General features: G+C 43.1%; 1 protein-coding gene across 1 annotated transcript in view; it reads left to right on the plus strand.

Moving 5' to 3' along the window:
* The window catches only part of LOC144762717 (uncharacterized), a 924,777-nt gene that overhangs the window by 23,426 nt on the left and 875,627 nt on the right, over positions 1-25,724 (plus strand). Inside the window, exon 3 of the mRNA XM_078647968.1 lies at positions 16,667-16,794. Within this exon, the coding sequence (XP_078504094.1) occupies positions 16,667-16,794 (128 nt within the window). The remainder of the gene's footprint in view (positions 1-16,666; positions 16,795-25,724) is intronic.

Consider the following 25,724-nt stretch of genomic DNA (forward strand, 5'->3'; position numbering starts at 1 on the left):
AAAGCAAAATTTAAATTATTAATAATTGCTAAAAATTAATATTTAATTTAATATAATTAAATTACGTCCCACCCTATTCCCCTATAAACCCACAACCCGCTACAGAATTAAATTACACAAAAATTAAATAACATAAAATTCATTACTTAAAATACATTAAACATACATTACAAAAATTAATATACACTTTTCACACATATACTAACATACAAAACACTTTAAAAAATTTTATATTATTAAAAAATCTATATATTTAATGCCTATATTATATACTTCGATATTTTGACTTCTATATTTTGAAAATCGATATTACTTACCTTAAATTCGATATTTTTAACCACTATATTGTGTCCATTCGATATTTTGTCCATTCGATATTTTTACTTCGATATTATGTCCATTCTATATTTTGGAATCGATATTATGACTGTTTACCCTCAAGACCAGAAAGTGACACCAACTTAAGAAGAAAATCTACATTTAATCCCCCAAATAGCATGGTACCCATTGAAATACAAACATTTGAACAGGCTATCATGAAAGAGGCAAGAGAGGTAGAACGCTTGATCAATAAACCCTTCTTCAACATAACAAAAGAGGAACAAAAAGCACTTGACGTATTGAGAAAAAACGAAAACATAATAATCAAACCTGCTGACGAGGGGGGAGGTATTGTTCTCCTCAACAAGGAAGGATATTATCAACAGGGCCTCACCCTCCTCTCAGATACGAAATTCTACTAACGAATCAATAATGACCCGACCATGAGATTACAGAACACCTTCAAAATAATGGTCAATGAACCAGAGACGAATTCTTGGATAACAAAATATGAAGCGGTATATTTAATTGCACAAAAACCTAGAACACCGTACTTTTACTCATTACCGAAGACACACAAAAACAAATCACCACCGCCAGGACGCCCAATCGTCTCTGGAATAGGTTCAGTTCTTGAACCTTCATCACAATTTGCAGATCAATTTTTAAAACCACTAGTACAAAGAACACCTACCTAGTTGAAAGACACTTGAGACTTGTTAAACCAACTCATTGATATATCGTACAATGAAGAAGAAATGTTTTTAGTTGTTTTGGATGTAGAAAGTCTCTACACGAGTATCCCCCAACAGAAAATTTTAGAGACTCTAGAGAATATTCTCTTCTCCGTAAGGTGGCAGTACAAGACGCCTAGACACTTTGTTCTAGAGTGTTGCAGATTAGCATTGACTGAAAATTTATTTGAATATAATGGTACACTTTTTGTGCAAAACCGTGGTACTTCCATGGGAAGCGCCTTTGCGCCGTCAGTAGCAGGTCTCTACGTGAGTGATTTTGAAATCAAATATGTCCTGAACAACGACAACCCTTTCTTTTCCCACATTTTATTTTGGAAGCGGTTTATAGATGACATTATTGTCATCTGGAAGAACATCAATGACAACTTACAAGAATTCATGAAATGGCGCAACGAAAGAGATGAATGCCTAAAATTCACCTTTACGGCAGTTAAAAAAGAACTAGATTTCCTCGACATAACTTTATATGTAGAAAACAACAAGATCCAGACTAAAGCATACTACAAGCCTACGGCTAAAAATAGTCTACTATCATATAAAAGTTTCCACCCTAGACCACTAAGGGACAACCTGCCATATAGCCAGTTCTTAAGGCTCGAACGCAATTGCAGCAAACTTGGGGATTATAAGACCCAAGCTAAAGACCTTACGAATAAATTGGCCAAAAGAGATTACCCGATGAAAACAATACAGAAGTGCCAGAAGAGAGCAAGACACCAGCCACGAGAATGCCTCCTGGAAACCACACAAAAAGAAAACGTGGAAAATTTGATCACGAGCGTCACAACTTATAATACTGCAACCAACGCAGTAAAAAAGATAATTAATAAAAACTGGAAAATCATCACATCGTGAAAACTAGACTGGCCTAAACCTAGGTTTGCTAACCGCAGAACCAGAAACCTGAAAGACATGTTAGTCCATACACGACCCCAAATAAGAATGGAGTCCGAAAGCATTACGAAAGCCTGGAATATGGATCCAGTTACTGGACATTATCTGTGCAGTTCCTGCGCAGTATGCAAACTAACATCAGCCACTAAAACTCTCTCATTGTCCGAAAATTTGGTCTGGACACAACGACAACACACCAATTGTAACCCATCCCATGTAATCTACATGACCACTTGCCCATGTGGACTAAAATATATCGGGATGACCTGTCAAAAGGCAAAAGTGAGAATTGGTGAGCATAAAAGCAACATCAAAACAAAAAAAGTAACAACACAAATGAGTAAACCTTTTCTTGATTTCAACCATACAGCAGTAGAGATGAAATGGACAATCATAGCGATTTTACCCACGTAAAATAGCAATGCAGAGAGAATTTTATTCGAAAGAGAACAGAGATGGGTAGGCCGTTTAAAAACTAACAGTGAAGGAATGAATGACGAGATACCTTGGCATCAACTCTTCTGAATTGAAACATTACTAGTCAAAGTATTTACAAAATAACAAACACAAAAGGACCCAGCTAGATGCCTGTTTTCCAAACAAATCCGCATAATTTCACACAACACCTTAGGGAGCCTTTTTTATAGGAATCTTGAAAAATGACACTTAGAGTGGTACAATAACTTTTTCAATTGTATAATGACTTGAAAATGACATTTGTTTTAAGAACAGGTAAAATATTAGACACTAATGAAACACATTGCCCTATATCATTAACAAGTCATCACTATAATACAGCTTGTTATCCGGGTTGCACAATACTAAATTTAACTTAATAGTCACAGGAAGGAGATATTTCTACAAAAAAGAATTTTGGGATACTAATTAGTCACCTTGTTTCCACAACACCAAAATCATCATAATGTGCAAAAATACACACTCTCGTTTTTTTACAATTAGTGATCCTCGAAACACTAGCACCTTATATACATTTAACTTTAACATTTGTGAATAAATTTAACATTTGTGACTTTTCACTTGAAAAAAGACGATAGAAGTAATTGTATAGTCTTTCGTCATCTGCGTTTACGATAGAAAAAGTACTAGCGAAGTCTCCCTCCTGACTTCCGGGGGCAGAGACAGCACAACCGAGAAGTTCCGCATTGCTGGTAAGGAAAAAATGACGAAAGTGATACGATTTTCAATACAAGTAAGACCGGATACTAATATTCTCTTCTGTACCACAGGAGACAGAGAGACTTTCTCTAGTCCCCCGAGGAAAGAGATTACCACAGATTCTGAGGTACTGGCATGCTAACTATAATGAAATTGTAACGAACAAGCGTTATGTTCATACTCGAGCGCGAGCGCATTAACATTGCGGACATTTTCCCTCAATACAATGCCTTTTTAAACTGAAACGTGTCACAAGTTTTTTTGTTTTTTTTCCTAATTGAAACGCTTTACAAGAGAACTATATGTGCATTAGAGTTATTGAATGTTAGTACAGGCACCATTTATTAACACGCACACCTTCATAGTTCATAGTCGAAACGGACTAGAAATGCTACGTAGTAGTCACGCTATACTGTAGATAAAATGACTAAACAATATAAAAGGAACCATACATGTTATCATAGTACAATTCCATAGGTACAGCAATAATCCACGAGTTTACAATCGACGTGTAAAACACGATAGCGAAAGCACTGATAAGACAAATTCACGATCAAGGAATGTTCTGAATATGTAAATTAGAGATTAGATAAACTTACAGTTCTCAGTAGAACCATCCTAGTTTCCCCCTATATAGCTAATTAAAGATACTAATGTATAACTCAAGGTACAACCTAAAGATTGGGTCTTTAGATAAATAGATATCTATGTGTTGTTGTTATTTCTTTTTTCAATTACAGGTACTACTGACCTCAACTTAATGAGAGTGGAGTACTGAACGACCTCTAGGTGCTACACAACTTGTGTGAGTAAATTTTTTAAATTTCATTCTGGTCCTGAAGAAAGCCCCATAGACTCGGCTGGGCACAATGGGGTTGAAACATGTCTGCCTATTTCTTTGTATAGAGGATCCAGTAACATGATCCAAATCTACACAGCATAGTTTTTTAATAATTCTTGAATCCTTTTATTCCAATAAAATACCCCTTTTTTGTGATGATTCAAAGATTTTTTAACTCCCTCTTTTATGAGCACTTTTTTGGTCTCTGGATACTACTACGCATCCAGTAGTTTCCTCCGGGTGGAGGTTTGAATACAACAACAAAAAACCCTATGATGATGCACTCACGCAACGTAAATTGGTGGAGAACCAAGATATACTGCCACACCACCTACGTGCGTGTATGAGGGTTATTTTCGAGGGTCACCTAGAACCATAAAAAACCCTGGTATCGTAGTTTCAAGTGATCAATTCCCGTCAACTGATCTTTGAATATATAGCCTGGAAGCTGAATGGATCCATACTTCTACCTCCCTCACTTTTATTGATTGGCTATTTGATTTACCCGTTAGTCCCTAGTACTGTGCACTGTATTTGCTCGGGACCTGTAAATTAAATGTTGCTAGGGGGCTTGCAACACTGTTGGTGCCACCCACAGAGCCATCCTGTAACTGTAAAGTGGCCTGCCATTGCAGAGCCTGTGTGCAGTCTAGTACTGCCATGTTGACTTAGCAAGTGCACCCACTTACCAGGCCCTAACCTTCCCTTTTCTTACATGTCAGGCACCCCTAAGGTAGGCGCAAGGTACACCTGTGGGCAGGGTGTAGTGTATGTGAAACGTAGACCATGCCCTAATAGTGTATTATTGCCAATTTTGTTTTTCACTATTGCAAGGTTACCCGTTCCTATAGGACATAATGGGGAGGTTGTTTATAACATCTCATAAAAATAACTGGCCCTGGGAACAAGGTGAGAAAATAAAGTTTAGTATGCCTGAACTCAGAATGTTAAAATACATCTTTTAGTAAGGGTGATTTTTACATTCTGTGTTTGAAAATACCACTTTTAGAAAGTAGGTATTTTCTTGCCTAACCATCCAGTGTGCCTCTGCTAGGTTTGTGTATTGCTTGTCTGCCCTTTGTAGGACAGGGGCTGGAGAGGGGCAGCGGTTCCAGAAGTGTGATGAGTCAGGGCTGGGCTCAATAGACCTGGGCTACATTTAGAACAGGGGGAGGAGATTTCCTTTCACCTGAATGGGCCTGGTCTGCCTTCAACACTACTGTTTCCCCCTCCTGCTAGGAAGCCACACCAGTTAGGACAGAACTGGTTTTGGCTGGGTACAGACACGCTCTGCCTTCAGAGAACAAAGGATTTTTGTGTATAAAAAGAGGGACCCAGACCCCAGACTTCTAGATCACTTCTGGGAAGTCAAGAGGAACCTTTGCCAAGGAGAAGAGCCGGAGAAGCTGAGGAGGAATACTGCCCCTGTGGTGTTTGCTGTCTGGGGTTGGCCTGCAGTGGCTACTTGCTGCCAAGGAAAGGAGAAAAGGACTTTGCTGTTTGCTTTGTCACCTGCTTGAAAGAAGATTTCCAAGGGCTTGATGCTAAGCTTGCCTCCTGTTCTGCAGTCGCAGGGACAAACAGACTTCATCACCAGCTCCCCTGAATTTCCTTGCTGGGAATTCTAACCTGCAAAGAAGTGCCTGCTGCTGTTCTGGACCTCTAGAGCCTGTTTCCCGCTGGAAGCTGGAAAAGCAATGCAACTTTGAAGAAGTGAGACGCATCCGCACCTGTTTCTGCCTAAGAAACTGTCGCAGCACCTGCTGCAGCTCGAGAAATCGCTGCACGCTGCATCAAGTGCACCGATCTCTGAAGTCCGAGATCATTGTACTGAGTTTGACGCAAGGCCTGCTGTGCGGCTGCCCGAGTTCACACATCGTCACTGGATCTTCGCATCGAATTGAGGTGCCAAGTCTGTTGCATCGTTGGAGGACGTAGTAAGAAACCGACCCATCACCTCCCCATGCAGTAAGAAACCGACGCATCACCTCTTCTTTGGTAAGGAACTGATGCATCACCTTCCCTGTGCTGCAGTAAGGAACCGGCGCATCACCTCCCTCAAAGCAAGAAACCGACGCATCACCTTCCCTGAGTGTAAGGAACCGAAGCATCACCTTCCCTACGGCCCATTTTGTTTGTTCGCATGACGCCTCCCAGATACTTTGTGAATTTCTACAATTTGCTTGAACTGAACTATTTCTACCATCTGAAAGTCATATTTTTATTACTGTATTGTGTATTTTTGTTGTTTGGTCTTGTTTTGGTCTTGTTTAGTGGAGAAATGTGGCTCAATGGTTAGAGCGGCAGACCCTGATGCAGTGGTCTAGCCTGGGACCAGGGTTCAATTCCCGCCTCGGCGGGTCTTGGGCTCAACTTCCTCAGACCTGATAATTCTCACCTAGGGTGCCTATTCTAATCATGGGTCCCACTCTGCAACTCTGGGCAATAGCTTGCTTAATCTCCACAACAGCCCCAACAATGGTAGGATGCCTGGCTTCACCTTGGGGGTGCCCAGGAGTGGGCACTTCACAGGGAAAGGCCAGGAAGGGTTCCTCAGCAGTATTCGTACAAGCGCCGAGATGCCTCATGGGTGATTCGTGCGCTGTACTAGTACCACTACATTCACATTTACATAAAGATTGCTTATTTTTCTAAATTTGTGTGGTGTCCATTTGTAGTGTTTTGACAGTATTACTGTATGTGTTCACAAATTCTTTACACACTGCCTCTGGGATAAGACTGTCTGCTCGTGCCAAGCTACCAAGGGGGTGAGGATGGGTTATTTTACAAGTGTATCCCCCTTACCCTCACTAGAAGCAAGGATCCCTATTTGGACAAGGGTACCTACCTCAGCCAACTAGAGACCCCCATTTCTAACAATCATTATGTTTAAATTCCTGTTGACCCGCAAGGTTCCTATTTATGTATCCAAGTGTATTCCCTTATGGTTATTTCTGAATCTTTTACTTCTTTACTATAACAATTTGACACTGTCACCATATTGATTGAATGCCAAGGCTTTCAATTATTTTGTCCTAGGAACCTTTGTCTTATCCGTTTTTTGTAAAAGATCATTATGTTTAAATTCCTATTGGACCACTAGGTCCTCAATTTTTGATCCCAGTGCATTCCCTGATGGTCATGTTAGTAATTCTTTACCTCTTTATTATCAAAGTTTGTAGACCACTTTCACTGTTCTGATCTTTTACGCAACCATTGCACCTAACAGTGTGCATAGCAGGCTGCTTATGTTCATCGTACAAACGAAGGGCAGAGACACTATACTGCATTCGTTTTTGATTTTGGTTATTCCAGATTTACAGCAACTGGGCAAATTAAATCCGTATTGTATGTACGTTTGTGAGATGCATGAGTGAATGTAGTTTATGATTGATACCACAATCATCACGTTTATATCACAAATTGTGATGGTAATAGTGGTACCTGTGGGATAGTGTTCTAATTTTTTTGTTTTATTTATAAGGGATTTGTTCAGGGTCCTGAAGAAAGCAACAAGACCCGATCTGGGCATAAGTGGCTGAAACATGTCGATATTTTCCATGGATGTGGGGACTTTTAACTCATACTGTTTTTAATCTTACCTATGAACTCAATAAAGATTTTTGGGGGGAGACTTGAGGTAATTTAAATCTTTCCACAGATCCCAATACAATGTTTTAGAAGAGCTCCCTTCATTGTGAGGTTGAGCCCACTCAGACACACTAGGTGATCTGGGCGTGGACTCAATGATGAAGCATGCCGTCATTCTAGTGGATGAGAGTCCTTTTAAAAACAATAAAAGATTCCCAGATTAGGTGATGTAATATCCTGGTTCCATCCTGTTTTGGTTTGAAGACATTTTCAATTGGAAGCTGAGTAGATCCACTTCCAATACTTCTATTGTCCCCTCCTTGATTATTGTCTACAAACAATGGACCCATAGAACACCCCTTCAGTATACTCCTGGACCTGTGGACCTTACAAGAGGGAGGACTGCTTTGTTCTCCAGAGGATTGTTCTACTGCATGAGGCCCAGAGGATGACCCCCCTTCTTGAGGCCTGCCTTGTCCCACAGAGAACTGTCCTGCTTAAGGTCTACCTTGTTCTGTGAGAAGGAAGACTGAACATGCTCCCTTTTTCCCAGTCTACCTAACTGATTCCTAGGGTCAGTCAACTGATGTCCTGTTCTAAGCTACAGGGATACAACAAACTCCAGAGGCTTTTCTGCAACTGCCCAGCTGACCTGCTGTACTGGACCTGCAGCTGGACCTGCCTGATCCCTACTGGCCATTGCTAAAGTAGGTCCCTGATCTACAAGAGGTCCCCCCCCCCAGTCCCTGGATCCTTGGCTGGCATCAGAGTGCATTCCTGTGTGAAGCAAGGTGAAATCCTGACGTTTTGGGTTCTTTGTGACTGCAAAACCGCCAGTTCATGGTGAGACTCTGATGCCTGTGACGGACACCAACATGAAGCTCCCCGCTACAGTAACAACCATCTATGAAGCCCTGCCTGCTCCATGTCACCTCTTCCATTACGAACGAGAATCTTTGCACAGGATTTTGACACCGTTGACCTGAACTTGTAACTTCCCCAGTCTAGCACGATCAGATCAACGCAAAGCATGGTGTGCTTTTAGGGACGATGGGCCTTACTATGTGAAGGGCACACTTTCTCTGTTTGCGCACGGCGCACCTTAAAACAGGTGCGCTGGGCGCAAACAGGGAAAGTGTGCCCTATTACATGGAATGCGCTGCTCCCAGAACAGCGCATTCATGTGAAAAACAGAGCGGCCGCTCCGTGTTTTCAGATCGCAAGCAGCAACCTTCCTGCACTTTTAAAGGGGATTAGAGATCCCCTTACAGCTAGGTGCAGTCACTGACTGCATCCGCCTGCAAGGGGATGAATGGGGGGTCCATGGGACCTCCAGAGGGGTGCCCTAAGGGGGTGCACTGAGAGTGCGACTCTTGACAGCTTCTTTGGCACTGCGCCCACATCTGTAATATGGCGCGGGCCCAGAGGCAAAGGGATTCTATCACTTGCATGGGGCACGCTGCCATGCAAATGAGGGAACGCCCCCTGAAGATAGCACTGGCACTGTGTGTGCACCAGCGCTATTGGCATTACAGAAGGGCCTGCGCAAATGTCTGCGGCCCCTTCTGTAATTTCCAAGTGCACCTTGGGCTCGCAAAGCGAGCGCAACTGTCCATTGTGCCCCCCAGGGAACTTTCGTAACACAGCCCTATATCCACCTAAAACTGTAAGATTGCATCTCTTCGGTTTTACTGATTGAATTGTTGTTGTTCTGGTACCATTTTGTTTATTAACATTTACTCTATTTCTCTAAAGTTCATTGGGATTTTTCTTCTGTTTTGTTTTCACTATTTTACAGGTTGTATACTTCATAAATACTTTACACATTGCTTGACTGATTTTGTGCCAAGCTACCAGAATGTTAAGCACGAGTTAATTTACTTACTTTTCGGATTGTGGTTGTTGACTCAGTAGGGCTACTACCCACCCCTCAATGAACAATCATATTTCTTACACACCAGTGTACATACTATCTTTTTAAAAACCTGCAAAATATTTTCTCAAAAAAATCTTGGTGTGATCTAGGCTTTTTGCTACCGTTCTGCATTTTTCCATGGATGCATTTACACCTAGTTAAGAATGTTGGGGTAGGGCTACTGGCCGCTGGGTCTGGTAACAGTTGTCATTTCTTCAAGTGATCAAATACTTGACAAGTGATGCTTTAGCATGAGGTATTTACTATTGAAAATATTGGTAGTAGTAGTTGCGCTTTATTTGTTAATTAAAACACATTTTACTTAATGAATAAACCAAAATTCTAGCATTTTTCTTATATTTCTATAGAAACTGCCTAAGGGAATAATTACCAGGTATCAGCAAACCTACCCTCGCCTAATCTGAACTGGCATTTATTTTTTCTACTTGGATAAGGCTAAAACTGTGGACTCAGTAATGGCTTGACAGTAAATTGAAGTTCAAAACCTACGTAGCTACTAGCATAGTGATGATGTTCTACATTTTTCAGTAATTTTAATTAAACCAAAATGTCTTCTACCTATGTTTAGAAAGTAATGCAGATTGCAGATGCAAGTCACATTGATTTTTAAGGAGAGATCTTTTCAAATGTAATACATTTGTATTTTAAATTAGATTCGATGTCCCTTCAGCTGCTCCTGTGGGCATCCACAGCAATTTAGTCATGCATAGAAATCAGGCCGTGTTCCAGTGAAGTAATGATGACCTCAGAATTTGCTATTTTTAGCTCTGGTTTTGCATGTGATTTTTTTCATCAAACAGTGAAATCTGGAGCATGGTAACAAGCAGTTCAGGGACCAATATTGGTTTATTTTATTTAGAGGACTATTTTAGCCAGAAATAAAACACTGTCCCAAGTATCTAAATTGTAGCTGTAGGAATTCATGATTTTTAAAAGAGGACAATAACAATGTTTTGGAAGAAATCAATATAGCTCACGCATTGTCAAATAAAGAAAACAAAGTTAATGACACAGCCAATAGGTGTGCCCTACGCGCAGATGCACACAACACAAGGGAACACATGGACACATAGACAAAGACACATTGTCACAAAGTCACCCACGCAGAAAGACAACAGCTCCACCACTCTCTGAGCGGTACAAAAACGAAAAATTAAATGATCATAACAAGGTGTTATTATCATTTTATTATTCCGCACTGGCTCAGTTCGGTTGCATTTTAGGTGCGGGCCCTGCTGAACTGTCATCACAGCCAGCAGGGGGAGGAGTGATGGGCACTTTCTAAGTCCTGGTCGGCAAAACAGTCATGCACATTTAGCATTTGTCCACCCGGATATATTGCACAACCTGGGTGGAGATCATGCACAGGCTCCCACTCAATGTCTGAGCGCCGAATAGGGTGCTCAGACCAATCATGACACTGCTGTCATGCTCGTGACAGCAGCGTTGCGATTGACTAGGGGAATCTGGGAGCCTGTGTGCTTCCTGCTTCGTCGACAGAAGGACAGAGGAGAGACAGCGGCGGGTAAGTCAATTTATTTTTAGCTCAGCCAGCTGGGGAGCTACTCTGTGGCTGAGCTCAAAAGATTCTGCAGAGAGAGGGGGTCTTCCAGTAACCACACACTTCAAGAAGCAGGAGCTCCAGAAAGCTCTCAGGTCCTGGGAGGAGACTAGCTAGTTACAAGTCAGAGCTCAGGAAGATGATGACATGTAGCAGCAGGAGGACGAAATATTGGGGGAGAGGACAATCCCCTGATGATTGCCTAAGAGGAGGAAGGGTAGACCACTGAAGTGAGGTAACTTGCCAGAGTAAGGAAGGCAGCAGCATCTCCTCTCACAGTCTGTCCCCTGAATAACTGGAAGACAGAAAGTCTGAAAGAGAGTTCAAGTTGCAGCTTACCAGACTCTTGATGGAAGAGGAAGCTGCCAAAGAGGAGACAACTGCTGGTTAGAGAGCCCTGGAGAAGAGGAGGGCTGAGGCAGAGATTGCCTTATCCAGGAGAAAGCTTAGGCGGAAAGGGCCTTAGTCAAGGAGTAGGCTGAGGCCGAAAGGGCTGTGACAGAAAGTAAACTATTGATGGCTCGCTAAGTGAGTATCAAGGAGCTGGACCTGAAGACAAAACAAAACATGGCCTAGCAACAATGGTGCAGTGAGACGACAGTGTCCAGGGAGGAGAAGAGTCCACATTCCTAAAGACTTGGGGCCTAGGTATGTGGTGGGGATGACATTGACAAATGGTTTTCAGCATATGAGGTAGCCCCTAAGAATGCATTGGGTCCCAAAAAAGGATTGGGGAAGGGCCCTGTCTCTGGAAACAGAGGCCCACGGTGAGGAGGGGTACCCTGCTGACATTAGAGCTAGATGACCAGATGTGGTACGCTTGCATAAAAGTCATTCTTGTCACCAGGTTTGGGCTTGCCCCAGAGAAAAAACGCATGAGGTTCAGGAACTGCCACATGCTGCAAAGCTAGTCTTGGGTGGATTTCATTGATTACTCTATTGAGGCTCGGAATGGTTGGGTGAAGAGCAGCAAAGTGAGTGATTATGAGGGGCTATATCATCTTATTTTGAAAAAGCACGTGTTCAACATTTGGTTCACAGATCTACACCAACACCTAGTTGACAGTAAGCTTACTTCACCTTGGCAACTTGTGAAGGAGGTGGACCTCCGGAGCAGGGCCAGGGTATCCAAAAAGGAATATGGGGGAATCACTGAAATGGTGGGCAGAGTCACCACCAAAATTAAGAGGAAGAGACAAGGATAATACATCTTAGTTCTCAAAAGGCTCCCAGAAAAGTTTGCAGGGGAAGGATTCCCAGTCCAATCCTGACCATAAGAAGGAAGGTTTCTATGGGAATAAGCCTTCAGGTCACTTCACCCCTTCATACTTTGAGTGCAACAGGTATAGGCATTCAAAGGGTGACCCCCACTGCCGAAAAAATCAGCAGCCTCCCACTGGTGGGCAGGCCCCAGAAATGGCTAGTGTAGTGCTCAGAGAGGAGGTTGTCACAGTTAGTACGGGTGGGAAATCAGAGGTCACAAGAGTGTAGCACAGAGACATAGAGATGGTACACAAGACTCATGTGCCTACTAAAATTAAGAATTATAGGCACTAGGTCACCGTCAATCGGCAGAGGGTAGAGACTCTAAGACACACAGGCACCAGTATGACTATTGTCAGGTGTCATCTGGTGTCCTCTGTGGCAGGTACTTCCCAATCTAGTCCATCAGGTGGATACTATTGACAATCACAAGATTCACGACCCAGTGACTGTCTTTGAATGGGAGGTGGGGATCTCAGGTTCCTTGAAGCTAGCTGTGAGTACAGCCATGCCTGTGGATTGTCTGTTAGGCAATGATGTGGAGCACACCATCTGGAACGAAGTGGAGTTCCAGTCGAAATTGGAGATGCTAGCATTGCCTGAGTGGGTATGCCTGACCACATCGTCCATGGCCTCCTGAGAGAAAAATCCCAAAGTCCTGGAGCCATAAACAGTGGCTCAGCCAACCGCCTAGAGGAGGACGGGCAGGGGGCACTGTATACCCACCCCGTGGCTTCACATGGTCCAGGAGGAAGCAGAAACTGAGGGCGATGCTTCAGAACCTACAGGGGAAGACTTTTCTGCCCTGGGAGACCTACCACAACTGGTTGGTATGCTGAAGGAGGCCACTCCAAGGCAGAGATCTGTGAAGTGCAGAAGGAGTGCCCACTGTCGAGGTTGTTTGGAGCCAGGCTGAAGCCCAGGTAAATGAAGATACGTCTGGTGATTACCTCATTTACTCGGATATAGATCTTCTATATATCAAGCCTAAGGTTCTTGAGCCCGGGGCAACAATGTGTTGGTGGTCCACCAGTTTTACAGGGCCTTCCTACGGAGACAGGCTAATGATGTGCCCCTGGCCATACATCTGGAACAAACCAAGGCCTCTGAAAGGCTGGTCGCCCTCTTTTATTGGCCTTAAATAAGAATGGATTCAGATGCATTCTGTAGGTCCTGTACTGCCTTTCAGACCATGGGAAGACCGGAGGGAAATTGAAGTCTCCTCTAGGTCGTCTTCCTGTTGTTGGCACCCACTTTGATATTCTGGGGCCTCTGGACCCAAAGACAGCATTAGGCAACTGGTTTATCCTGGTCTTGGTGGGGCATGCCACCCGATTACCTCAGAGAAAAGTGTTGGCGCGGGCTGTAGTTGATGATGTCCGTCTCTGGACCTGATTAAGATCTTGGCAGACAGGGTACTCCATCAAACACATTTCATTACGTCCTATGGAACTTGTAATACGGCATACATGATATCCGTCATGTTTGTGACAAAGTATCCCATCCACCAAGATTATAATCAGGGCCTGAGTATCTCCATTACTACTGGTCAGGCTTGTTCCATTTTGCCTAAATATTGTGGTCTGAGCAGAGGAGCAAATTCTTACCTGGTCGGATTATTGTTACTGCTGCCCTGTTGTCCTGTTTTTGCTGCCTGTCGCTCTGCTGGAACACTGCCCTGCCACCATTGGACTTCGCATCTCACCCTCGCTCCGGAACGCAGGACCGCCGGCTGCCAGGGACTCCATCCCCCAGAAGGCAGCGCGGTCTCGCGTGAGGAGCTGCGTCAGCCAACCACCGGCAACCACCGGGCCTTTAAAATTCACCAGGGCCTCCCGCGGGGCGGGACACCCATACCTGGTCGGATTATTGTTGCTGCTGCCCTGTTGTCCTGTTTTTGCTGCCTGGCGCTCTGCTGGAACACTGCTCTGCCACCATTGGACTTCGCATCTCACCCTCGCTCCGGAACGCAGGACCGCCGACTGCCAGGGACTCCATCCCCCAGAGGGCAGCGCGGTCTCGTGTGAGGAGCTGCGTGAGCCAACCACCGGGCCGTTAAAAATCACCGGGGTCTCCAGCGGGGCGGGACACGTGCGGGCTCGCCCGGGCTTTGCGGGCGGGCCTGTCCTTGCCCATCTGGGCCTGGAGGAGGCTGGGCTGGGCCCACCCACTTGACCCCTGCATGAGACAACTGGACACAAACTGACAGTAAGGAACTGAACTGTTTGATTAAGCGATCTGACTCACTGTAGTCTTGGCATCTATACGTACTGCATTTGGGCAGTGCCGAGTGCACTTAGATCTTATACTGTCATTGTATTGTTTGCATCTATTGCGGATTCGGTCATCAGCCCAAGGGGGCGTAAGTGGCATTACGTGGAACATTTTGGGCCCCTGCACATAGTATTAAGTATAGAGTTGTTCCCTATAACATAGCTAGTAATGGGCAAAAAGGAAGATGCCAAGTCCCAAGCCCGGAGGAGCAACACGAGCCCCCAATGACACACAACAAACCCTACTGAGCTACCTTACAGGGGCAATGGGGGCCCTGGATAAGCAGATATCGTCTGTAGAGGAGTCATTAGAGGCAGGTACATCGTGCACAATTACTGAACCCGAACAACCCAAAGCTCTAGATACCTTGGGGCGCGGTTTAAAATCTAACACAGTCCTGAATGCTGTATCCAGCATGTTTCTGAGGAGATTCTATCGAGTGATTCCAATTCCTCGTTACAACCTCCCCAGAAGAAACAAAAGAATCCAGCCCCTGGTGAGAAAATAATTGTTGAACAAGTCACAGGTGAGGGTGGTAAAAAGCTAATAAAGGCCACTTCTCTCAATGCGATGAAACAGGGCCAACAAGGGAAAAAAAGAGTAGGGTCAAGAAAAGGCTCACACAAAGGTAAAGAAGATGTTAGTAAAAGATGTGACGCCCACAGCAATGATCTGAAGAGTCTAACGGCCTTGGTTGAAAGACTGGATCTTTACGTGAGAGTCACTTTAGATCAAATGGGCGCTAGACTGACCCTCATTGAAGAGTTTATGTCTAGTAAAATTAACCAAGGTAATAACAGGAAATTGATACCTGTCGGGCCAGGTTTGGTAAATTGAGGTATTACTACGCAAACCAGGGACTTACGTGTGATATAGGCTCCCAAAAAATTAACGACAATGAGTTGGCTAACCCCTCAGATAGTGCAAACACCGCTAGAAACGAGCCTCCCCCACAGACCAGGATGAGCAATCTATTAACTGTTACAGACTTTGAGAATGGGTATAGGGACACCATGAGAATAGGAGAAGTTAACAGGTCCAATCCCCTTGCCCGAGTGCCACAGATCCACCAATATTCAGGGCTCCTTCTCTCAGGTCAATCCCAGGACAAATTTGGAATAGACCAACATCTAAACTTACCACCTGATGCAACCCTTTACATACTTATTCTGGCTAATGTGCCAAAAAATAATAATTTCACTATGAGCAAAGCTCTAAGAGAAAGAGCTAATCAATTATGTTCAGTTTTTACATCTTACACTCTGATTTAAAATCAAAATGAAACATTTTTACCACTTCAAAAATCAATAAAGGTTTGGTTTAGGAATATATTTTCAATTTATTTCAAATTAAAATGTCGTTTTCTAAACATACACCATTATACACCATTTTGTAATTGTGTCAATGGGAAAAAAATGGAAAGGAATAACTAACTTTGATTGTGAGATGAATGCAGTTTGTTTATCTTGGACCACTCATATTGAATGTCTTCCTACCTTTCCTAACTGCATTAATATTAGAATTTAATTTAAGATTATATTAATCTAACGCCTTCACTTCATTCTTTTCTTTATTTTAATGAGACAGAGCTGGAAAGGATTTGTTTTGTGATTGCGGGCTTTGGCCAATTTATTAGGATTGCTTTAAATTTCACCAACATTAAGAAGCTGGTAAAGGTTTAAATAAAAATAACAGGTGAAACCCCATATTTGCTAATGCACACTCTAACAAAGAACCTAATATTTAGTAAAAACATTTGCTGGAGATTTTGCACTAAATAAGTAAGTCACCTTTGGACCTGTATATGTGCAAAAAATATAATTTCATGCCAGTTATATTTGTAATGATACATAATAAATATATTCGAAGACAATCTCATTTATTGTATCTCTTCTACTGTTCACAAGGTTACTATATTGATCTTTAAATTAATTTTGATAGTGAAGGTAATAAAAAAGAAAAAGTCCCCTAAATCCCTCCTCATTAGACCTACTTAATTCAGGTAATATTAATCTTTTGCTGTGTTTTCTTTTTTTGTCACTCTGTTACAGATGTCCTGTAAAACTAAGAAACTGAAAGTCAAAACCTTGCATGATCTGATGGACAGTTGGGTAATGTGCAGCATGGTCAATGCTTTCCTGCCGAACACATTTACTTTGGAAGTGCTCCTCAATGACAGGTCAATATTATAAATGAAAATTGTATACACAAGCTAGTGACAGTTAATTATCTCCCTAGGACACATGCATGAAACTCACAAGGCCTAATTATTGTGATTTTAGGTAAATGAACACATTTAATTACATGATATGTGGTAAATTACCTAGCAGTTGGACCAACATTCTGTCTAAAAAGGTGACAAAGGGCGTATTAACTCTTATTGTATGATCTACTTCAGAAAATGTTAAACTGTTATTTTAGGATGGTAGAGGGTGAAATGTTGACGTGAAATTGCATCCTCTTGAAGCGCATATGTTTTTGTCCCAAGCTCAGTTCCTACCATCACATCTTTACTCTGTTTGTACATTGCCCAATCATGTAATAATGGTAAACCTTATGGTTGTTTACTTTTGGGCAACACTCAGTACTGTTATCATGAATATTTATGGCTAAGGATGGCAAAAATGAGTATAAATAAATCTCTATACACCATGATTAAACTTTTTCATAACAGAAATTGGAGAGTTTTCACTGAAATTCTTCACTAATATTTGAATGTTCTTCCTTTTTGTAGGTGATTCAGTGATATTGGCTAGCACACCTACTGGACTGCAATATCAATTGAAAATTGATTAACTATCAGTGTGAATAAGACACAAATCATGCTTTTCAGAAGACACTTAATTAACATGGAGCTAGAGGTTATCAATCAATCCAAATATCTAGAACTTTCAGTCAGGTGCACTAAGAGAGGGGTCATAAAAAGTGATTACAAATTGTGCAGGGAGGTTTGCAGTCCATCTCTAATGTTTGCTAAGTTACATATGTACTAGTAGGTTGCATTGTAAAGGTGGCTTCGGAATGACCTGCCTAATGAGTATGCATTAGGCAGGTTGTTATTCCCAACCACAGGGATGGTGGCCAGCAAGGTACAGTAGACCACCATTCCTCTGTTGACAATCCCAAACAGGAAATCTTATTTTAAAGCAGCTCGTGTTCATTAAAGAAACCGGTGCTGGTATTAAAAAAAGGTTCTACTTTGAGAAAACATTGAAGGTAGGGGCAGGCAGTGTTCCCTTGGAATATTGCCTACTCACCTTGAGATCACTGAATATCTGAGGAACATGACAATAGTTCTCAACAACATTATCGTTGTTGGCTGCAAAACATGTTTGCTTCCTGATTTAGGGGCTGATTTATATCTTGGCAGTATAGAAACTCCATCGCAGCAGTAATGGAGTGTCTATCCTGCCAAAATAATGGTAGACCGGCCGGATTTAGATGCAGGTTTACCATAGGTTTAATCACCACAGAGACTACTCAGTTTATGCCTTGATTAAATCCCTATGGCTGCCATGTGGAGTAAGGTTTGTCGGAGGAACACCTGTAATTCCATGTACATGATTTACATGGGTGGAATGAAGGTCAGTTTTCACTGCCAGGAAAACCCTTGCGGAAAGGGGTAGTCAAAACTACCTAAATGAACCCCACACCATGGGCAAGGGCTCCCCTGATGATGGGAGCATTTTATTTTAAATTTTCGAAACGAAAATCCAGTTTTGGGACTTTCTTTTTTAAAAGAAAAAAGAAAACAGTTTGGTGCAGGGCTCCATCCATACTTCAATAGACATTGACAAGAACTGCTGTGTTGGCAGTTGCTGCCAATGTTAAATAAGAGATCACAACTTGGTGGTCATATAAAAATTCCGGCAGCTACATCTCCTTAAGGGCGACTGAGTAATTTACTCGATTGTCCTGGTGAAGAAACAGGCCACCTGTCAAAATTTAAATTGGTTCCTAAGTCATTGGCCAACAGTGGTATAATTTCTTCTTTTTGTTTGTTGAAAATATTTTATTGATGTTTAAAACATAGCTACAATAACAACAGCAAATTTCACCATAGTTCAAACAACTTGAATTGGAAATTGAGTAAAATGGAAACTAAAAAGTGCTACATAAGAATTAAAAGAGAATTTATATGATGTTAATGAGATATCCAGCGTAAGATACAGATAATTATATTAACTATTAATTATTAACCCCTGGATAGTTTGCTTTTGGACTACCTAATTACTGGACTTATCCTTTTGAGTGAGTTTAATTAACTGAGTCTTACTCATGTAAACTCTGTTAAAATCGATTGAAAGTACAAGCCACTGGTGACTGCCTTTTATGATAAGGTCTGCTGCTGAGCTAAGAGGCTCTGAGTTGCCTGCATATCACACTTGCACACGCATGTGCACATGTGTGCAGGCTGAGCGAGTTGGACTACCGTCTAGCTAAGCCCAGTATCTGTGCACTGATAGCCTGTTACTGACAGGACTCTTCAGGTATTAATACTGGCCAAGAGTGGGTCTTATAATATGACTGGAATTTCATAGTTTAAGTCTGTAGTGCTTAACTGAGAAGGGAATGCTTTACTGAGGGCGAAATCTGCAAAATATAGTTGCCCTATAGTTAAGCCTAGAGAGGTGTGTGAAATGTTGCTTGAACTTAAAATACCTTGAAAAAACAAGAGACAAGAGGGATTTGGCAAAACAGGAACAGTTTGTTTAATTTAACAATGTGGCTGGGAGCGCAGTCACAAGCATAGGGTCTGAGGACGGTCTCAATTTACAGTCGGCCTTACATGGGTTTTTATACAGTTCATTGAATGTAATAAAATAGTGATCCTTTTTTGGTAAGTAATGTGTACTTCTGTCTTTGGAGTCATACATTAATGTATTGGATGAGGAATCTAGGTGGGCATTGATCTTGCAGGGACACAATGTGGCAAGTGGGTAATATGTCTAGATGTCCGGCATGGGGAGCATGTGATCACTGCATGTACTGTGTGTGCTGTGTCCGGAATGGCTCTGGGTTCCTCACTTCATTTGGCATCTGACTTTCTGCTGTTTTGGGAATGTGCACACCCCTCTGGCCATGTGTGCTTTATTGGGGCCAATCTCCCAGGACCGTTGTAATGTCGCTGCGCGTATCTATCGGATTGATCTGGAATTTCATGTTTGCACATTTGTGTGCCAGCTACGTGCCACCCAACCTGTGACCTGTTAATTATTGACCAACGGGCCTGGGTCTCAGTGCCTGACTGACTATGTATTTATCAGCCAGGGTTGACGTGGAGTTCACAAGGGGCGGATTTGTCAATAAAGATGTGATTTTATTTTTAATGTAAAGAAAAAGGATCCCCTGCTACAAAAATATTTGCCCATGGCAGGGAAAAAAAGATTAACAAATAGGAAAAACTAAGGCAACTAATAATTCTTGTCACAATACTAGAGGCACATAGTAGGACAATCAAGAGAGACAAACAGTACATCGAATGGAAAAACATGGGCCAGATGTACGACCTGCCAAATAGCGAAGTGAAAATTGCATCGGTTTTACGACTCGCAATTTGTACCTCGCTATTTGGCATGTACACCATGTCTTGAACACTGTTTACGATCCCCATTGGGGCCCCAAAATGCGAGGCTCATGAATATTAATGAGCCACTCGCATTTTGGGGCCCCATTTGAAATGTCTGGCCCTCCCTGGGATGGTGGACTGCTGGTCTCAGCAGACCACTATGTCTGGGACTGCTTTTAAATAAAGCAGCTTTTTTTTAATGCAGCCCATTTTCCTTAAAGGAAAATGGAATATTTACATTTTTTAAAACATTTTTGTTACATTTTTTAAGGGTAGGCAGTGGTCCCTGGGACCACTGCCTGCCCTTAAAATATAATTTTGCATGTATTTCCAAAGGAGACGGGGTCCCCTGGGGACCCCTTCCCATTTGCGAATGCATTACCACCTACTTGAAGTAGGTTGTAATTTGCAAGTGTTTTGTGACCGCAATTGCGGTCGCAAAACATTCGTACATGGCTATGGAGTCGCTATTTGGAAGGGAACGCCCCTTCCAAATACCGAGTCGCAAAATAGTATTTTGCGAGCCGCAGTACCCATTTGTGCACGCTAAAAGCTGTCGTACATCTGGCCCCAAATTCTTATTTATTGTTATAGTAAAAATAGCGATATATCTACAATATATTCTTTTTACACAAATACATGATCATTGTAAATAATACAAACAACCATTCATTAACAAATCATACTCTCCCAACCGCACACAATCATAAAATTACAAATATCTCTTGCACAGTAGTGAAAGCAAAATTCATTATAAATATATATGTTACAGCAGACTGAGTATTAAAATGATGGTTACAGAGTAGTGGCCTAATTTATAAGTTGTTCATTATTCTAGTGAAAGCAACATTCATTATAGATATATATGTTACAGCAGACTGATTATTAAAATTATTGTTACAGAGTAGTGACCTTATTTATATGTTGTTCATTATTCTACGTGCGTTTCGGCAAAATGTATTCGTCAAAAAACCAAAAAATAAACATTCTCTATCTGATTTTAAAACTCGCCATTCTTAGAGTGAGGCTAATTCGTATGATAGTGATTTTTGCATCTCTATTAGATATGGTGGATGCTCATTAGTTTGTCAGGATCACCTGACTCAGATATCATATGTATAGACATGGTCTGTACTGCACAAAGGTTCTTCTAATAGTGTGCCGCAAAAATATGTCAAGATTCAACATCCGGGTAAAGGCTGTAGCAGTGCAAGGGGATCCCATGTACTGAAACAGATATCTTAGCACAGTCAATACTTCCTAGAGTATTCGGCATACCATCACGCAGGTAACCGCCAGACCGCGAAAGTCACGTATCAGCAAGAATTACAGACACATGCCGTTGATGAACCGGAATCTCGCGTATCATTATTCATATCGACATCGACCTTTTCAATTTTAAAGAAGCACTGATCATATGGCAAAAATGAATCCCAAATGAAAATTCGTTTTCACTTTTGTCATATCTAAACTTGAGAGCGTGTCATATTTCTTGAGTTCACCTCCTAATTAGATTCTAAGATGTGTTACCCCTTCTGGGCTAAATTCATTACTCTGCTGGCCAGCTACAAGAACACAGGTCTCCCCACATAATCACACAGTAGGGTAGTTTGCCAGTGCTGGGAGTATGCATGTGATAACTACTTTTTACACTGCTCAGGGTCTGATAAGGGTCATCTTAAGGGGAAAGGCTAGACCTCTAGACTCAATCACAAGATAGGCTCACCGCCTCACCTTTGAAGTTTTGGAAGAAGGAGACACGGCAGCTGTGCCGGTTAGATGTGTGGTTTACAGCTCTTGGAGCAGTCTTTCAACAGATTACTTCAAATTGCCATTTTGAAATGTATCAAGATGCTTTGCAGTACGGTCAGGACAGGGGTAGAGTTATGATGTGTCATCCTAGGATTCAACAGAGGTTATACATTCTGGAAATGTCTGCTCCACTTAAAAACCTTTGCACAGGCATGAGAAGGGAGAGAGATGAATTACGCAGGACCCGGAAGAAAAACTGACCTCTGTCTTGGGTGATGGAGCACTCTGGACTTACCCAGGGAGGGACTCTGTGGACTCAATTCTCTAGGGTCAGTGGCACTAACCACTTTTAACCCCTCTTGGGGACAGTACAGGGATGGACCTGCTAGGGAAGCCTGGAGAAGAAGAGTTCCGCTGGAACGTCTGAGGACTGGGTCTGTAGAGGTGTCCTGTCTTCTACTATCACATAGGTGCCCTCATGGTGGCTACACAGGCTAGGGGACCTGAGGAGTGCAGGCAAGGAGGGTAGTCTGAGTTGGGGATATAGCTGGAGATGACCCCAGACTGAGGACAACACCAGATTCCGGACAGATGACAGGTCCTGAGCTTAAGTGCAGAAAAGCAAGCTTCTACAGAAATGCAAATGTTTAGCGGGCAGTAGGTTTAATATTGACACCAGGGCTGGTTCCCGGGAGTAATAGAAGCCCAAACTCATTAAATTTGGCCCAATGGGGCCGGTAAAGCCCAGCAAGAAGCCCGTTCCCCTGGGGGACTGGTAAGGATGGATGCGCTCGGCGTCCTGCTCCTGATTGCCTAAGGAGGACCAGGATTCCAGGAAAGAAAATTACTAGAGGAGTGCGTATTACACCCCCCCTTTATCTTTCTGAATTGTTGTTTGGTTCCCTATTCTCCCACCGCCCAACACAAGACAAGCCCAACCACCAGATAAATAATCTGGACGTTGTTGCATTCTGGAATGTATCCCTAGGTCTGTAGAAAAGTGAGTGCTGTCCCGCACCAGTACAGATGGGTGCTTCCTTGATCTCCTGTGCCTGTAGGAGGGTGGAAGCACCCAGAATCAACGTAATGCCTGATGTCAGTTGGGGCGGAAGAAGAGTATGCCAACTGGCTCCTGTGTTACTGAAAAACAGCTGATCGTGTGTGGTCGCCCGAAGAAGCAGCCCATAATTCTCTGGAACACTAAATAAACTTTTATACAGGGTTTTGTGATGCCCTCAGATATGGCAGGTGCACCACCAACAGTTTTATTAGGGCTATGTGAGCTGCCATAAGTGCAGCAGCCCCCAGACGTGTGCCCCCAAATGTCACCATAAGTCTCCCAGGTCATGGGATTCTGACTTGGGGAGGCTGTTCAGCAGTATTTTAAACACTCCTGAAGCTAGGCTTTTGCCCATAGGCTTTGAAATTTAGGATCCCTGCTGATGGTTCCTGATGTGGTTATGGTCTTTGGGGAGGTTGTGCATCAGCATGTTAGGAGTAGATGACAAAATCATGCTCTTGGTTGCTTGAAATTGAAATGCTTGTTGGACAATGATCTTTCACACAGAGACACCTGGGTTTTAGGACAAAATCGCTCATCCACAGAGGTGGCACGCTTCATCATTGAGATTCTCCTGGAACCGTGACAGCAGATCACAGTTCGGGCTACAACTCCCTCTCTAAGGAGGCGCTCTTCAGATATTTTGATATATGGTAGAAGCCCAATGGAGACATGAAGGGTAGTGAGGCTAGCAGAGCATGCATAAGTCGAACAGAAAAGTAATGGCACTGATTAAAATGAACTCCACAGCAGGTGTCTAAATGTATTCTTGCATCCCTGGCAGTGGCATAGCTAGCCGTCTGTGCTTGCTTCCCGCAGCGGGCGAATCTAACTGCGGGAGGGAAGGGGGGGGGGGGGGAGATTGCTGGCGATTCCTACTGCTGCCACCTCACGTAGGAGCAGGGGGTGCCGGTCGCCGCTCCCATATCTTGTGTTGCCTGGGGTGGACGCCCCTACCCGCCTTGCTACGCCACTGATGCCAGTACCAGGATTTTAAAAAGTGAAGACACTGCAGCGGTCAACAGATCCTGCCTCCGTGTGTCATTGGTCAACATGTTTCTGCCGAATGGACCCCCATGGAAGGTGTATTGATATTCATAAGGACCTTAAAATAACACTTTCGCTCAGGTACCGTGCATATAAAGGAAAAATACAGAACCAAAGTTAGGGGTCCACAATATTTCAACAGCGGATTCATTTCGTTAGGACCTGTAGGGAGATATAAGGACAGGTAGGTTACTGTGAGCGTGTTGATAACACTTACTAATATAGTGCAACCAAACGATGGTACAATGTATCACCACAAAAGTGTGTGTTTAAATATATGTAGTCGTGGCATTAGTACAAAGCACTCATGCTTACCCGCAATCGTCTGGTGTCGTGCCTCAGCTTGAGGGATGCTGGCATGAGGTTCGGGTGCACTCTTGTCCTATTAGGAGGGACGTAGGTAAATATTACATTGCTAAAATGGCAAGGCTCCTTGGTGCTGGCACACTCAGCCAACATTGTCCAGTCAAGTAGCGACAAGAAAACAGGCTAACTTAGGGTGACCAACTGGCATTGGTGCAAATTCAGGACGGTGAGTGTAAAAATTCAGGACAAAGGGTCAAAATTCAGGACACAAATTCAGGACAGGAGGTCAAAATTCAGGACAAAACTTCAGGGCAATAGGTACGTTTTACAGACACATCAGAGGTCGCGCAACAGTATATAAGTAAGCCCAGCCATTTCCAAACATATTCAACCATTTGCAAACCTATCCATCATGTATCCTTCCATCTATCATTTCACTCATCCATCCCTTCATCCATCCCCTCATCCATCCTTTCACTCATCCTCCATTATCCATCCATCCATCCACCCTTTCACCCTATCCATCTGTTCACTTATCCACCCACTCTTCAACCAATCCATCCATTCACTCATCCATTCAGCCATTTACCCTTTCACCAATCCAGCCATCCTTTCACTTACTAATCCTTCCACCCATCCACTCTTTTAGTCATCCATCCATCCTCCCTTTCTCTCTCCATTGACCCTTTTACTTAGCCATCCTTCCTTCCATCCATCCATCGATCCACCCACCCACCCATCCATCTACTCATTCACTCATCAATCCATCCATTGACCCTATCATTCATCCATCTATCATTTCACTCCTTCACACATCTATTCTTCCTTTTGTCCATCTACCCTCCCTTTCACTCACTCATCCATCCTTACATCCCCCCTTTCACTCATATGTCCATTCATTCACCCTTGCACTTATCAATCCATCAATCCATCCATCATTTCACTCATCCACCTACCCACCCATAATCCACCCAACCATCCACCCACCCACCCACCATCCACCCACCCACTCATCCATCCTTTCACCCACCCACCATCCAATCCACTAATTTATCCTTTCACCCACCCACCATCCACCCACCCACTCATCCATCCATCCTTTCACCCACCCACTCATCATCCATCCATCCTTTCACCCACCCATCATCCATCCATCCTTTCACCCACCCATCCATCCATCCTTCCCCTCATCCGTCCCCTCATCCATCCATCCTTCCCCTCATCCATCCATCCCCTCATCCATCCATCCTTCCCTTCATCCATCCATCTTTCCCCTCATCCATCCATCCATCCTTCCTTTCATCCATCATCCATCCTTCCCCTCACCCATCCATCCATCCCATCCATGTCTCCTTCCCCTCATCCATCCATCCTT

Source organism: Lissotriton helveticus, chromosome 1_1, assembly GCF_964261635.1.
Source record: "Lissotriton helveticus chromosome 1_1, aLisHel1.1, whole genome shotgun sequence".
Classification (NCBI taxonomy): domain Eukaryota; kingdom Metazoa; phylum Chordata; class Amphibia; order Caudata; family Salamandridae; genus Lissotriton; species Lissotriton helveticus.